The 16,138-nt window shown below is 45.4% G+C and overlaps 1 protein-coding gene across 1 annotated transcript in view; it reads left to right on the top strand.

Annotated features, from left to right (window-relative positions):
* ZC3H7A (zinc finger CCCH-type containing 7A) overlaps positions 1–16,138 on the top strand; it is a 183,835-nt gene that overhangs the window by 156,054 nt on the left and 11,643 nt on the right. Inside the window, exon 21 of the mRNA XM_082262312.1 lies at positions 15,619–15,737. Within this exon, the coding sequence (XP_082118438.1) occupies positions 15,619–15,737 (119 nt within the window). The remainder of the gene's footprint in view (positions 1–15,618; positions 15,738–16,138) is intronic.

Genomic DNA, 16,138 nt, shown 5'->3' with positions numbered 1-16,138 from the left:
CAACACCCTACCCCCCAACTTGATCTGTGCCTGAGGCTTACTGTAAAGAATGTCAATCCACTTGCAGAAGGTAGGACCAAAACCAAACGAGCGGAGCACCTCACTAAGGTAGGGCCAGGCTACAGAGTCAAAGGCCTTCTCTAGATCCAATGACACTAAAACTCGTTGGCTCTGTTCCTCCGCAGGGACCTGCAAATGTGTATACACCCGACGGATATTGATATCAGTAGATTTCCCTGGCATGAAACCCGTTTGGTCAATGTCGACCAAGAACGGGAGGACCTTCATCAACCTGGTGGCAAGGATTTTCGTCAGAATCTTCAAATCATAATTAAGAAGGTAAATCGGCCGATAGGCCGAGCAAAGGGTAGGGTCTTTGCCAGGTTTCAAGATCAACACAATGCCTGAGCCAACGAGTCTGGAAGCGCGCCAGCCTCCAGGCTTGCTCGATATAGACTGCACAATCTGGGAGCCAGATCTGCTATGTACATTTTGTACCAGTCCCCCGGCAGGCCATCCGGACCCGTGGTCTTCTCGGGGGGGAGAGAGCGGATAGCTGCCTCCACCTCCTCCAAGGTCAAGTCCGCCTCCAAGGAAGCGGCCTCATCCTCGTCCAATTGCGGCAAGGAGAGATCCCCGAGGGCCCCCAGGTCCACCATGTCCCGCGGAGGGGAGGGCACAGAATACAAACGTTGATAATAACTCCGAAACTCAGCAAGAATGGCAGCAGGGTCTGCAGTGGTGTCCCCCGCCTCCATTCGGATGAGGGGAACAACTGTCTGAGATTTAGAATCCGCCACCAGGTTAGCCAGGAGCCTCCCGTTCTTGTCACCACTCTCAAACACTTTAGCCCTGAGTGAGCCAATCAGCCAAGGCGGCCGAGGACACATGCAAATGTAACGCCCTCTGGGCCTGGGCCAGGGAGGAGTGTGCCTCAGGAGTCTGATCCAAGGCAAAATCAGATTCAGCCAAGGATACCCCTTCTTCCAACGCCAGCAGTTCCGCAGCACCCTCCACCCTGGCCGCCTTGATAGCACTAATGTAGTCTCCACGAATAGTGGCCTTAAAAGCATCCCAGCAAATCAGGGGTGAGGACGAATCCTCATTACATTCCCAGTACTGAGAGATCTTGCCCTGCACTGCCTCCTCCACTCCAGAATCCCGCAACCATTTAGTACCCAGCCTCCAACACTCGTGCCCCCTCCGTCCCCCCAGCTCCAGCATGAGCTCCAATGGGGAATGATCCGATATACCAGAAGGCAGGTACACTGCAGAAGTCACAAGCTGGAGAGCCGAAGGGGGACAAAAGGTGAGGTCAATACGCGATCCAGACCTATGGGGCGCTGACACATGCGTGAAGTGGCGGAGGTCAGGATTTTTCCACCTCCAAATTTCAGTCAACTGCAAAGTGGAGGCCCAGTGAACAAACTCAGGGCACTCCTGCCTGCTCGGGTTGGATGTGTCGAGCGCCCTGTCCAAGATGGCATTGAAATCACCTGCCAGGAAGATCCCCGGAGTGGAGAATGCAGCCAGGTGCTCATAAATCTGATACAACACATCACCAGAGAAGGGCGGGGGTACATATACGTTGACAAACACATAAAGTTTGACCTCAAAACGCAGTGCAAGAATAATATACCGTCCCTGCGGATCGGTAACGACCTGCTCTATATGGCACGGGAACGATTTGTTGATAAGGATGGAGACCCCCCTTGCTTAGGAGGAGTACGTGGCATGAAAGGAGTGCCCCACCCAGCGCCGGCGCAGAGCCAGCACAGAGCTGCCAATGAGATGTGTCTCCTGGAGAAACAAAATATGCGGCTTATGAGATTGAAGGTATTTGAACATCAAGGAACGTTTAATTTTATTATTTAAGCCCCGCACATTCCACGAAAGCAGCCTAATACTCCCTGCCATGGTATCCAAGACAAAATAAGTGCAGGATCCCAGGGAGGGAGCATCGCAGCGGCTCCAGGAGGGGAGGTCCCCACACCACACACTCCTCCCCACTAGCCATACACAGGCCGGACCAGGGAACAAACATTACTCGGTAAAGTTGCATTATGGAGGTAATACCTGAGCACAAAATGTAATACATTGAGCTAGCAGCCATGAGAGAGAAAAAAATAAGAAAAACCCCTCGGCATAAGGCACCAAGAGAAAAAAAAAGACAGAACAGTCCCCCAAAAAAAAAGTAGTCCCTGCCGACCAGGAAAACAACAACACCCTGGCACGGCTTCATCCCAGAACATGTGCTACCTCTTGCGGCCACAAGAGGGAAACAGTTACTTCAGGCCGCAAACATGGGGTGCGAGGGGAGATCCACCCGCGAAAAAAACAGGGAAAGCGGGTGGCACCCCACTGCACAGTCAGTGGCAATGGAAGAGGGAAAGGGGAAATAAAAGGGCAGTCAAATCAAAGTACCGGAGATTATTTCAGTGTTGGACATCCAATCAGTAGAGCCCGAGAGCTCCCCAACAGAGGAGAAGTGAAGCCATCCATATAAGGAGCAGTGAATTAGGGGGAGACCAAGGTCCCAGCCAAAAAACAAAAGTGGGGACAGGCAAAAATAGGGTAAGGACACAACAGGGATTCAGACTGAGGAAAAACAAGCACAGAGTAGGCATCCAGGGAAGCAAGGGGAGAAACAGGGGTGCAGCATCACGGATCCAGGCAGGATGGGGGGAGGACAGCAGTGCAGACAGGAGCCAGTACTCACGCCTCTCAACGAATGGTTAGCAGCCAGGCATCCGCATCGTCCGGGGTGTTAAAGAACCGCACTGTGCCCCCATGGGTGACTCGAAGCCGACTCGGATACAACATGCCGTACTGGACCCCTTTTTCTCGCAGTCTGCGCCGGACATCGGTGAAGGACTTTCTCTTCCTCTGGAGGTCAGCCGAGAAGTCTCCATAGAGCTGAATGGAGGCATTCTCGAATCTCAGTTCGGGATGCTTCCGGGCCTCACCCAGAACGCGATCCCGGTCCCGGTAGTTAAGGAAACGAACCAGGAAGGGTCTCGGAGGGGCACCGGGAATCTTTTTGCCGGTAGGGACGCGGTGTGCCCGCTCCACCACATACGTGGGCGACACCTCCCGAAAGTCCAGTAGTTGCCTGAAGAACCCCTCCGCAAACTCCGCCGGGGACTCACCTTCCGATCCTTCAGGCAGGCCAAGGACTCGGACGTTGTTGCGCCTCATGCGGTTCTCCGCATTGTCCGCCTTGGCCATTAGCGCGTCTACCTTCTGCTGCAGGGTGTCCAGTAGGCCAGAATGGTGGGTCGTTGAGTCTTCCGTCGTGGACACCCTGTCCTCCACCTCCGTGAGGCGACCGCGGATCTTGTCCAGGTCGTTGCGGATCAGGTTGCACTCTTCCGCTAGATGATCAATGTGGACCAGAAGGGAGGTCTTGCTGTGCTCTATGGCTTGTAGGATCACTGCCGTATCAGCCCCACGTCCTTGCCCGGAGCAGCCGGCTCAGGGCTGGAGACCCGCACATCCTCCATCTCCGCCAGCAAGGCCCGGAGCCACTCTTTCAAGATAGCATCCGGACAGGCCGCAGGCAGGGCCTGACGCGTGGCAGGCTTGCACGGAGTTGCCGATTTCTTCCCCTTGGACGGCATATGAGGGCAGGAATCCGTTCCTCAGAAGTCAGGTGTAAAACCTGGGCAGGTATAGCCAACGGATTCCTCAGGATGGCATAGATTGAATCAGGATGGCAGGAGCTCTCAGGGCAGACGTCCGTTCCGCTCTACATCCAAGCCACGCCCCCCTTCTTTTCTACCTTCAACGCTCTACTTCGTCCTCCATTGCTTCCACCCACTAACTTACTCACTGCCCAAGAGATTGCCAATCACTTCAAAAATAAGATTGTTACAAATCATGAAGAGATGTTTACACTACAGATATCTCCCTCACCATACACACCTTGTCCTCCTGCACAATCAATACTTCCCTTGTTTAACCCAACTACTGTAGAGGAAGTCACTAAGATTTTTAATACTGCCCACCTAACTTCCTGCCCCCTGGACCCTGTTCCTTCTCAAATACTACGGTCACCCTCTGACTCTATCCTACACTCTTTAACTCATATCTCCAACCTCTCCCTCTCCACTGGCATCTTCCCAAACTCTCTAAAACATGCGCTAGTAACTCCCAAAACAAAGAAAGCCTCACTAGACCCCACCAATCTTAATAACTTAAGACCCATCTCCTTACTCCCTTTTGCTTCCAAACTCCTTGAACGTTTAGTCTACAACCGCCTGAGCAAGCACCTCATTGAGAATAACCTCCTTGATCCCCTTCAGTCTGGATTTCGCCGGCAACACTCCACAGAAACTTCTCTCCTAAAACTTACAAATGACTTACTAACAGCAAAAACCAATGGTTCCTGCTCAATACTCTTACTCTTGGACCTCTCTGCTGCCTTTTGATACTGTTGACCACCCCCTCTTTCTCAAAAAACTCAGTTTGCTCGGTCTCCGTGGCTGTGCTATCCATTGGTTCGAATCTTACCTATCTCACTGCACCTTCAGTGTCACTTACAATTCCACTTACTCCCCTGCAACTCCTCTTACTGTTGGGGTCCCCCAAGGTTCTGTCCTTGGACCTCTACTATTCTCAATCTATATCTCCTCCCTGGGTCAGCTAATAGCCTCCCATGGCTTCCACTACCATTTCTATGCTGATGACACCCAAATCTACCTCTCTACCCCTCAGCTCACCCCATCAGTCTCCTCCCGCATCACTGATCTACTAACAGACATATCAGCCTGGATGTCTCACCACTTCCTCAAACTGAATCTATCTAAAACCAAGCTCATAATATTTCCTCCTCCATGTGCCCCTTCCCCAGAATTCTCTGTCAAGATCAATGGAACAACTATTAGTCCTTCCACACATGCCAGGGTGCTAGGGGTAACCCTGGACTCTGCACTGTCCTTTCAGGCTCACATCCAATCCCTGTCCAAATCATGCCGCCTTAACCTCCACAACATCGCTAGAATACGGCCCTTTTTATCCAATGACACCACCAAGCTTTTAATTCACGCCCTGGTTATCTCTCGCCTCGACTATTGCAACTCCCTCCTCATTGGATTACCCTTACATAGATTATCCCCCCTTAAATCCATAATGAATGCTGCTGCAAGACTTATCCACCTTACCAACCGTTCAGTGTCCTCCACCCCTCTCTGCCAATCCCTTCACTGGCTTCCACTCACCCAACGAATAAAATTCAAAGTGCTAACAATAGTTTACAAAGCCATCCACAACTCTGCCCCCAGCTACATCACTAACCTGATCTCAAAATATCAACCAAGCCGCTCTCTTCGTTCCTCCCAAGACCTCCTGCTCTCTAGCTCCCTTGTCACCTCTTCCCATGCTCGCCTCCAGGATTTCTCCAGAGCTTCTCCCATTCTTTGGAACTCTCTACCCCAATTTGTCCGACTTTCCCCTAATCTATCCATCTTTAGACAATCCCTGAAAACCCTTCTCTTTAAAGAAGCCTACCTGGCTACTAACTAATAACACTGTTTCACTTGCTCCATCAGCTCATCCCCCACAGCTATTGCCTTTTGTATCAATTGACCCTCCCTTTTAGATAGTAAGCTCTAACAAGCAGGGCCCTCTGATTCCTTTTGTTCCAAATTGTAGTGTAACTGTAATGTCTGCCTTCATTTTGTTAAGTGCTGCACAAACTGTTGGCGCTATATAAATCCTGTATAATAATAATAATAATTTCCTGTTTTGTGAATGTCAATTCAATCCTCTATATAGACTGCCTGAAATTGTTAGGCTTCTGGTTGTAGAATACAAGTAAGCCCTATGCTAACCTCTACAGAAAAGTGGCTTCTTCTGTTCTGAAGATGTACAGGTGTTAGAGGGTTGATATTTGTTTATCTTTGCTCCCTTACATACTTAGGTGGAACTTCAGCCAAATAGACTTGCAGTCACCCAAAATAGCAGGAATTTGCGAAATGAAGGGAACCTGGACCAAGACTGAACTCCTACCTGTTATACTTCTTTGAGTTTTTTGACTTCCTTGGTAGCAAGGCCAGGATGGAGATAACAGTCCCACCCTGCTTCTTTAAAAACAGTAGCAGTGCCCATATTTCTGTTCTCCCAGGTTCCCTATCAACTTTGTCACATGGACATGTATACATATATGGGACGTATCCGACTGGACTATCCTGTGGCTATTATGTTGCTTGGTTTTCATCCCTTTATCTGAAATGTCTCCAAATACTTCAGCTATTTATTATCTTTACATTAAGTCAGGCACAGGATTCTACCCCCCTACCCGTTCAGCCTGGCTGGGGACCTAAGCTTCATTCCCTAGTATCACCCTTCTGACTGTAGAACCAATACTTTTTGTCATCCATCATTCTAGGTTTAAGATCTGCATTTAGGTTATTGTCTGCTTCTGCAGCGGTAATTGCTATCAATTACAGTATTGTAATGTGCCCCTCCAGAGACTCATTACTATACAGAAGCAAATACAGTACTTCTGACATATTCCTGTATTATCAGTGGGGTATGCTATGTTTACGCTGCTGCTAGTCCTTTTATTGTTTTCTTCTATTATATACAGAGGATATAAAATGTCTACACATCCCTGTTAAAATGTAAGGTTTCTGTGATGTAAAAAAGGAGACACAGATAAATAATTTCAGAGCTTTTTCCACTTTTATTGTGACCTATAAACTGTACAACTGAATTGAAAAACAAACTGAAATCTTTTAAGGGGGGAGTAAAAATAAAAAACTAAAATAATGTGGTTGCATAAGTGTGCACACCCACAGAACTGGGGATGTAGCTTTGTTCAGAATTAAGCAATCGCATTCAAACTCATGTTAAATAGGAGTCCGTACACACATGCAATCATTTAAAGTGCTTCTTATTAACCCCAAATAAAGTTCAGCTGTTCTAGTAGGTTTTTCCTGACATTTTCTTAGTCGCATCCTACAGCAAAAGCCATGGTCTGCAGAGAGTTTCCAAAGCATCAGAGGGATCTCATTGTTAAAAGGTATCGGTCAGGAGAAGGGTACAAAAGAATTTCCAAAGCATTAGATATACAATGGAACACAGTGAGGACAGTAATCATCAAGTGGAGAAAATATGGCACAACAATGACATTACCAAGAGCTGGACGTCCCTCCAAAATTGATGAAAAGACGAGAAGAAGACTGGTCAGGGAGGCCGCCAAGAGGCCTACAGCAACATTAAAGGAGCTGCAGGAATAGGTGGCAAGTACTGGCGTTGTGGTACATGTGACAACAATGTATCTCTGTATTTCTGTATTCTTCGGTGGCAGCATCATGCTTCGGGTTGTTTTTCTTCGGCTGGGACAGGGGCCCTAGTCAAGGTAGAGGAAATTATGAACAGTTCCAAATACCAGTCAATATTGGCACAAAACCTAAAGGCTTCCGCTAGAAAGTTGAACATGAAGAGGAACTTCATCTTTCAGCATAACGACCCAAAGCACACATCCAAGTCGACAAAGTAATGGCTTTACCAGAAGAAGATTAAAGTTTTGGAATGGCCCAGACCTGAATCTGATTGAAAATCTGTGGGGTGATCTGAAGAGGGCTGTGCACAGGAGATGCCCTCGCAATCAGACAGATTTGGAGTGTTTTTGCAAAGAAGAGTGGGCAAATATTGCCAAGTCAAGATGTGCAATGCTGATAGACTCATAACCAGAAAGACTGAGTGCTGTAAAAAAATCAAAAGGGGCTTCAACAAAGTATTCTTTTAAGATTGTGCACACGTGTGCAGCCATATTATTTTAGTTTTTTATTTTTACGACCCTCCACCGAAAAGATTTCAGTTTGTTGTTCAACCGAGTTGTACAGTTTATAGGTCACATTAAAGGTAAAGGAAAAAGTTCTAAAATGTTTTATCTTTGTCTCATTTTTTTACATCACAGAAACCTGACATTTCATCAGGGGTATGTAGACTTTTTTATCTGCTGCATATACTTCATACCCAATGTACAGAGTTTCTAGAATGCTTTACAGGCCATTTTTAAGGCTTCAGAGGGGTTTGTAAGGTTCATAGGCTGGGGATTTGGTCAGTGGGGGGGTTAACAGTATTACGCTGTTAGTGTAAGAACTATCTGGCTGTATACTAGAGTGGCCAACTCGCTGCTGGCATAGATACTGGGAAGTGTGGTGTTTGTGGTTGGGGGGCAAGATAAAGTGGAAGGACGAATGTGTGTGGTGGGGATGGGATTTAGTTGATAAAAACAATTCAGCACTGGAGACACAACTACCTAACACTATATAGAATATATACTACATGTAACTTCCCCCGCTAGTAGTGGGGCAATAAAGTCCTTCTAAATGTATTTACATTATAACCTTTATAGAGCATTTTTTATAAAAAAAGAGGCAAAAAAAAAAACCTCTGTGGGCCAGCTCAGGGTATTATCCCTCTTAGTATCTAACAGTGTGCCTCAGTTTTTACTAGGAGGATAAATGTCTACAGCTCTGCTGTTTTAAGAACGAAGCTGTGTTTTTATTAGCAATTTTTTTTTTTTCTGCTGGAATGGATGTTGCAGGATGAGCCAAGAAGTGACCTTCCAACACAGTGTTCTGCATGGGACACTGTCCAGATTCAGTTCTAGTAAGTTCGCTGCAGAGCCCTTTCCAGGTCCAGAACCGCTGGCATGTCTCTAAAAACTAGCTTTGTGAGTAGGCTGGATAGGCTGAGAATCAGAATCTTCCTCCTTTTTTTCTTTTTAAATTGATCACTGGGCACCATTGTTCTCGTTTACACCCCAGCTTTGCCATAGTAGGACATTAACGCTGTGGGACTACTGACAACTGATATTATCCAATGAGTGGGATTTTGTGCAAGCTCTGATCTTTCTTTTCCCATCATACAGCTTCAAGGAAGAATCTTCTCTTTTCTTATTCTGCTGCAACCAGTCACATGGAACTTTTATCCATCCCTGCTACCCACATACAGTTGCTATCCAACCCTCCAGTCACTGACCCCCATCTGCTACCAGGTTTGGGGATTTCTTGAGTATTTGAGGCCTTGCTACTTACCCTGAGCCTGTATGTTGCCCAACTGCCCTGCGACCACAACATGTCTTATTTTAGACATTCTAGAGGGGGGAGGTCCTGCTGTACCGGGTGCCCCAGCACCTAAGGATGTAAAGAATTACTTTGCATCTATTTTTCCATCTGTTTCTATACAGACATTAGATGCATCCTGATAGGTTGCCTGCTTCCCTAAGAGCTTGCTTGCCTTGTTTTGATGCAGATTTTATTCAGAAGTGGTCCATTCCCACTGTGAATCTAAACATGTCTCACCATAATAAAGCAACTGCTAGATCTGTGGAGAATGCACCTGCTTTTAAAGACCCTACCAACCGATAAATAGCTGTTCTCACTGGTGGATACTGAGATGCACCCTTAACAGGTGACAGCTTTGCTTTGTCGAACCATATCTTAAAAGTGATTGCACCATCACTGCCGTTTATCCTCTGCTTATTGAACACGTGAAGCAGAGCTGTGGCACTAAATATCAGCTATGGCAGATTACCGAAAGCCTCCCACCCTTTTTCTCACATGTCTCTGTCCGTGCATATGTGCAGGACACTGATTAAAGTGTTAGAGCGCAGAACTGTTGCATAAGAAGCATTTTATCCACATGGCGTTTAAGGAACAGCACCACTTGGGACCAGCTCTAGATCTTCTCATCGAGGATGTTACTTTTGGCAAATGCATTCATTTTCCTCAGGGAGCAGATTGCAAAGTCGTCTGCCCCTCTGAGCGGTAAGAAGCACCCCTTTTGTTTCTCCACTTCGTTTTCTTCAGCATCAAGGCCGTCGGAGCTCCCTGACCAACTGCATAGCCTGGCACTTCATCTCTGCCAGATCTTCAGACAAGCTTTCCCTCTGAATGAAAGTGTGTCCCCACTTCCAGAATTGGGGGACATCTGTTTAGCTTTGCGGACGCTTGGACAGCTTGCACTCCAGATGCATGGGTTAAAGAAATGGTGTCCCTGGGCTGCAAACTCACGTTTCATTTTGAGCCCTTACCTCATTCTCTTAAACCTTCCTTTATCTCATTGCAGACTGGTGGATCATCATCATCCTCTGGACAAACATGTCATAGCCCTGCTGCAGAACTGTACTCCAACCTGTTCACCGTTCCAAAGTTCAAAAGAGAGATTTAAAACCTTGAATATATACATTTGGGCCCAAGAATTCCAGATAGAATCAACCAGATCTGTCATTGCCTCCCTTTACTTGGGAAACTTTTTGGCAGCTGTGGACATAAAAGATACTTAGTGTGTGTGTGCCCAATTTTCCAGCACATGCTATGGTTTTACTGCAGGGTCACTGCACTACCAATTCATTGCCCTAACATTTGCTCTCTCTTCTGCACCTTGGGAGTTGGTCCTGTTATGTTTTCAGGGTAGCACAGTGGCTTTGTGATTGGCATTTCAACCTGACAACACGAGGTTCGTTGGTTCGAATTCCAACCACAACACTACCTTTATAGAGTTTGCATGCTCTGTCTATGCTTGTTTGTGTTTTTTTCTCTGGGTACTCCAGTTACCTCCCACACTCCAAGGACAAGCATTTAGGTTATGTATATATATGAGTTAGGACAAGGACTGATGTGAATGTACATGATATATGTAACATGCTGCTTAAATTGTCTGTGCTACATAAATAGCTGAAATATATCATCCTCCATCACATGATGCCTTGCTTACTACTGTGTGATATCTGTGATTGGTCATAGCGATCACATGGTACCAGGGCCAGTCACAGCACCCTGTACCAAGTGATGGCCGTGACCAATCACAGTTGTAAGCAAGGTTTCATTAATTAAACTTTTGAACAGTGTTAGAAACTGCTTATGTCTGTGATCATCACTGTAATAAGCAATCAGAGTGTAAGCTAACCTTCCCTGTGGCAAAAGAGGCAGACCAGATCCTGTCCTGTCAGCCCTGTACGTTTTTAAGGTTTAGAGATTTAGAGTTTCTGAGATTGGGCTCTACACCCGGAGATGTTCTTGGATCTGTGCTATAGGTTGGGGATGTTGAGCTCCTGGCCTTCAGGTTTAACAACAAACATACTATCAGGTTTGTATCCAGGTATAGCTTCTAGTAGATGGGCCGTAGCCCTAAAGACATGGCAGTTAAAAAAGGATCTAATGTACAAGGGCACCTTCAGATCAGATGGGCACCATTGGGTGTGAAAGGTGTACATCACTTGGTTCAAGTCCTAGGAGCTTCTTTGTGGGACAGATTCTCTCCTTTATGCATTTGGGTCTTGACCAATGTTTAGCTCTTCAAAGGTCAAGTGTCTTTACTGTTTATTCTGTTTCAGAGACCTTTGTCTTCACACTCTCTAGGACCTTTGAGCTTTGGGTTTCCTAGGTGGTTCCCCCATTCCTTTCATCTGTGACTGCACAGTATCTGAATCTGGTTCTCTCAGCACTTCAGAATCCACCATTTGAACCTATTAGAGGCATTCCTCTTTCTACTCTCACCTGCAAGATTGCTTTCCTTATAGTTATCACTTCTGCAAGACAAGTGTTTGAACTGACAGCCTAATCTTGTAATGAATATGTGTGAATCTATACTCAGCTATTGCCTCTTTTAGAAAGACTGATTATATTTTTGTCATTATAGATATTCCCTAGAATGGTGCTTAAGTTTCTTGTTCCACCATTTCTAGGCAGACTGTCATTCAGGCTTATGGTCTCAAGGATCAGGTTTCCTCTTTTCCTGTTCGGCTCACTTCACTAGGGCAGCAAGAGTTACCGGGGCTTTTCAACATTAGGCCCTTGTTTCTCAGATTTTCAAGTCAGGGATATCCAGAAAGGGGTGAATTTCCCCACTGGGGACACAGAAAATAATGCCAGCATGAGAGGTAAACTAAAGCTGGCCATACATGTTCAATACTCTTGTACAATATTGTTAGATTTACCAAAAAACATATAATATGAGGTCAAAACTAAACAACACTTTCAATTGTATCCTATTAGGCAGGCCTTTGTACTACATAGTTGAAGGTATATTTAAGGAAAATTGTAAGAAAATTATATAATGTACGGCCAGCCTAACCCTACTGCAGTCTATTCAAACCACACATTTTAAAGGAATTCTGTCATGAAAACAATATGGAAGCTTTCATTACTGATCCGATCTCAAAATGTTAGTTGCCTGGCTTTCATGCCAGTGCGTAGGCTTCAGATCTTGGAGTCAGTGACCTGAAACAAGTATAGAAATATCTGATTTTCAATTGCTGCATGTTTTTTTGAGTTTGTTTCTAAATTGTCCTGCAGTTTATCTAATAGTATATGGTTAGAAGCATCAATTAACTTGTAGGTAATCCTACAGATCTAAGCAGAGAAAAAAGAGGTTTGTTTAAATGCACATTTTATGTGTGTTCTAAAAACACGTGGTGTTTTTGTTGGTGTATTTTGCATGTATTGCATTTTTTCAAATATTTTATTTAGAAAGGCAGAACAGTGGAAAAGTAAACATACGTACACATTTGTCGGAAAGGTACAACAATCACAAGGTGTAAATACCATCAAGACAGAATATATAATCAATACAATGTTCAAATAAGTGCAAAAGAAAAATGTAGAACCAGCCCCCACGTCCGGGGGAAAGCCCTAGAACTACATCAGGAACATAACAGAGTAAGGCACCTTAACTTGCATAGAAATATCGGCAGGGTAACAAAACATTCCCAACTGTCACTACCAGGCCTTTTCAAGGTGTCAGAGACACAAGATAAAGGAAGTCAGAGTGCAGGACGGAAATCCAGGGGGAAGACAAAGAGAGAAAGAAACGGAGAAGAGCTAAGATGGGAGAGTGAGGGGGAAAAAAAGAAAGAGAAAAAAAAAGGGGGGGGTGAAGGTGGGGATGAGGAAGAAAAGGGACAAGGGGAGACCTCGACATGGACGAGACCGTGTGCCACTCAGGCCATGTCTCTAGGTACACATCAGGGACTTCCCCTTATCAGATAAAACGAAGACGTTCCAGTAACCCCAGATCTTCTTATAACGCTCCCGTCTGTGCTGCGCCGTAAGGGTAAGGTCTTCCATCTGGTTAATTTCCTCCATCCTACGCATGCAGTCTTTAATAGTGGGGGCCCGAGTCGATTTCCAAAACATCGGGATGCAGAATTTAGCTGCACAAAGCACATGCGGGAGGATCAATTTCTTGCACTTGGAAATCGGCATGTCAGACAAGTGAAGAAGATAAAAGTCTGGGGTGTCAGGGATGTCACGGTCCGTAAGTTCCCCCATGAGACTTCAGACATCTTTCCAGAAGGTCTCAAGCCGAAGACAGGACCAAAAGATATGCAACATGGTTCCCACCTCCTCCTGACAATGCCAGCATACCTCCAACGTGTCCGGAAAGAATTTATGTAGGAGGGAAGGAACCCTATACCACAGAGTAAGAATTTTGTAATTCGTTTCCTGCAATTTCGTACAAGTTGCAGTTGCAGATCCCGTTCCCATTTCCCCAGACAGGGCAGAGCATAGTCATCTGCCAGAGTGATCAACAACCTATATGTTTTGGACAGAGGACTGGGGAGACAGCCACTTCCAACGCAGTACTCCTCGAATGGCGTAAGATCCCGTGTATATAGAGTTGGCGCTGGCAAAGAGTGCAAAAAATGATAGAGTTGGGCCACCTGCCAAAACCCCAGATGAAAGAGGCCATCCACTGCCATCAAGTCTTCCATTGATGGCCATTGGTCCCCTCGAACAAAGTGGGAGGCCTAGAAGATGTCCCGAGTCTCCAACCTACAGAAGGCCGGATCCGCGGTGCCTGGAGCAAAGGCTGGATTACCTAAAATGGGTAAAGTGGGGATGTTGGCATGGAGATCGCAGAATGGGACAAAAACGGGCAAACGGTAGCCAACGTCACCCCAACCGTGGGGTGGGAGCGGATAAGGTGCAATAATTCTCCAGCAACCCACTGTGCTCCACCAAGGGAGGCAGCAGATTGCTTCAATTCGAGTTGCACCCAGAGCTTACCCACATAATGTCTGCGCCAATCCAATTAGCGGCTAAGGTGTACCGCCTGATGGTATTTCGCCACATCTGGATTTGCTTTTAAATTGCTTAGGAAGAGTTAGGTGATTAAGGGAGAGGCGAGGCCTCCCATTTGCCCAAATGAAACGTATAAAGAGCGTATGCAATTGTGAAAAAAATGGTGACGGGATTTTGATGGGAAGAGCTTGCAAAAGGTAAAGAATCTTGGGAAGAACCCTCATCTTAATTAGATTACACCTCCCAAACCAGGAATGCAAGCCCGTATTCCAAGAATCCAGAAGCTTGCGAATAGTAGCCAAGAGAGGGGGGAAGTTCAGCTCATAAATCCGTGACAGGTCTAGGGAAATCTGGGTGCCTAAGTACGTGATCGCCGTTGAAGTCCAACGAAACGGCAACGTCGAGGAAAGGTGGGTCAGTAGTGGCATCGGTATCTCCACCCCCATTGCCTCTGATTTATGGAAGTTGATTTTCAAATGTATTGCATTTTTTAAGTAAAATAGGACCAGGCAGAAGCTTCCCATTTTTTCTGTTTTTCAGAACAAGGGCTACATGTGTTACTACACACTTTCATGCTAAAGGCATTTAAAATGATGCTAGGAAGGGTTTAACAAATCACACTAAAAGATTATGGTTCTATTTATAATAATGAAGTGTGAATGCACACTTTAATGTAGCTAAGCATTTGAACAGAACAACTTGTAACATGAGAGCACAGACAACACTTCTGCTACCACAACTCTGTAGTATAAACAAATCCTTGCTCATACAATGCAATAAAAAAATCTGCAACTGCTTTATGAAAACCATTGCTTTTTTTAATGCAGAGGTAGTGTATGAATCTGCCTTAAAGGAGATGTACAGGCAAAGCTTGTTTGGCTGTACATCTCCTATGGATCACAGGAGTGCAGTTTGTTCTGCACTCCTGTGACCTGTTTTAAGCAGAGAGTGGACTGAAGTCCACTTTCTGCTGACATTACAGAAGTCAGTCCAGGCTTTGCGTCATCACGACCACAGAATCGGGATCCGCCAGATCCCTGGACCGACACCCGGCTCAGCCTCTCAGGGAGCCACTGACAGCCTGAGGCAAAGGCTCCACCTCCATCACACCTCAGCGCTCCAGTGTGCGAGGAGGGGGCTGAGCAGAGAGCTGCTCACTGACAGTCGGCAGTTCTCTGCTCACGGAGCTTCGAGAACCGAGCAATCAGGGATGTTTGATCGCTTGGTTTTAAGTGTTGAGGCATCGGGGGACCTACACCTAGATAATTCTGGAGAAAAAAAAAACATAGTTCCCTTTTAAGACTAGCTCATAAAGAACATGCTGTTTCCTCACAGCATTCAGATTTTTTGTTTGCTTTTTATTTTATTTTTATTTATTTTTATTTTTGGTGGGGCAACAGAGACAATAGAGAGATAGTTTCCCTTATACACCTTTAAAATATGAGCATCTGGTATGTTGTAGGACTGCTGTGTGTATATACACCGAATTACCTTTATTGTAGAATTGCATTCATACTGTTTATAGAACAGTCACAGACTATTAACAAACTGTAATGTGATTATGTCTTTTTTTGGTTAGTTCAAGATATGGATCAACTGTATGAGAAATTGAACAGTAAAAAGATTGAAAGAGGAAATGAAATTTTCAGTCAAGCCAATAAACAAGTTCACTTGCCCACTGACTATGCAGAAACCACGGTAGGTATTGTTGGAAGCCAGACATAAAAGGCATTAGGACAGATATGTAAGAGAAGGCATAAACAGTATGTCAGACATCAAATCATTTACATGCTTGAAATTATTTTCTCAAGATTTGCAATATATATATATATATATATATATATATATATATATATATATATATATACATTTAGACAGACAATTAAAACCAGACCTAATGTGGCTGTATTTGTCAGCCAGTAATTTGGTAGTAAATATTTGGGAAATATAGTTAATGTTTTGAACATATTAATAATGGTCATGTAGTTAAATCAGAACTCCAGCTTCTCTTTCCCACCCCATTACCCCTCACTCTTTAGTCTTCTGGCAGGTCTGGTGATGTCACTGGTCCTACTTCATCTCCCTCTCTATGCAGTCCT

This window comes from Pelophylax lessonae (genome assembly GCF_965119305.1).
Source record: "Pelophylax lessonae genome assembly, chromosome: 6".
NCBI lineage: Eukaryota > Metazoa > Chordata > Amphibia > Anura > Ranidae > Pelophylax > Pelophylax lessonae.
This window is presented reverse-complemented; position numbering and strand designations above follow the sequence as displayed.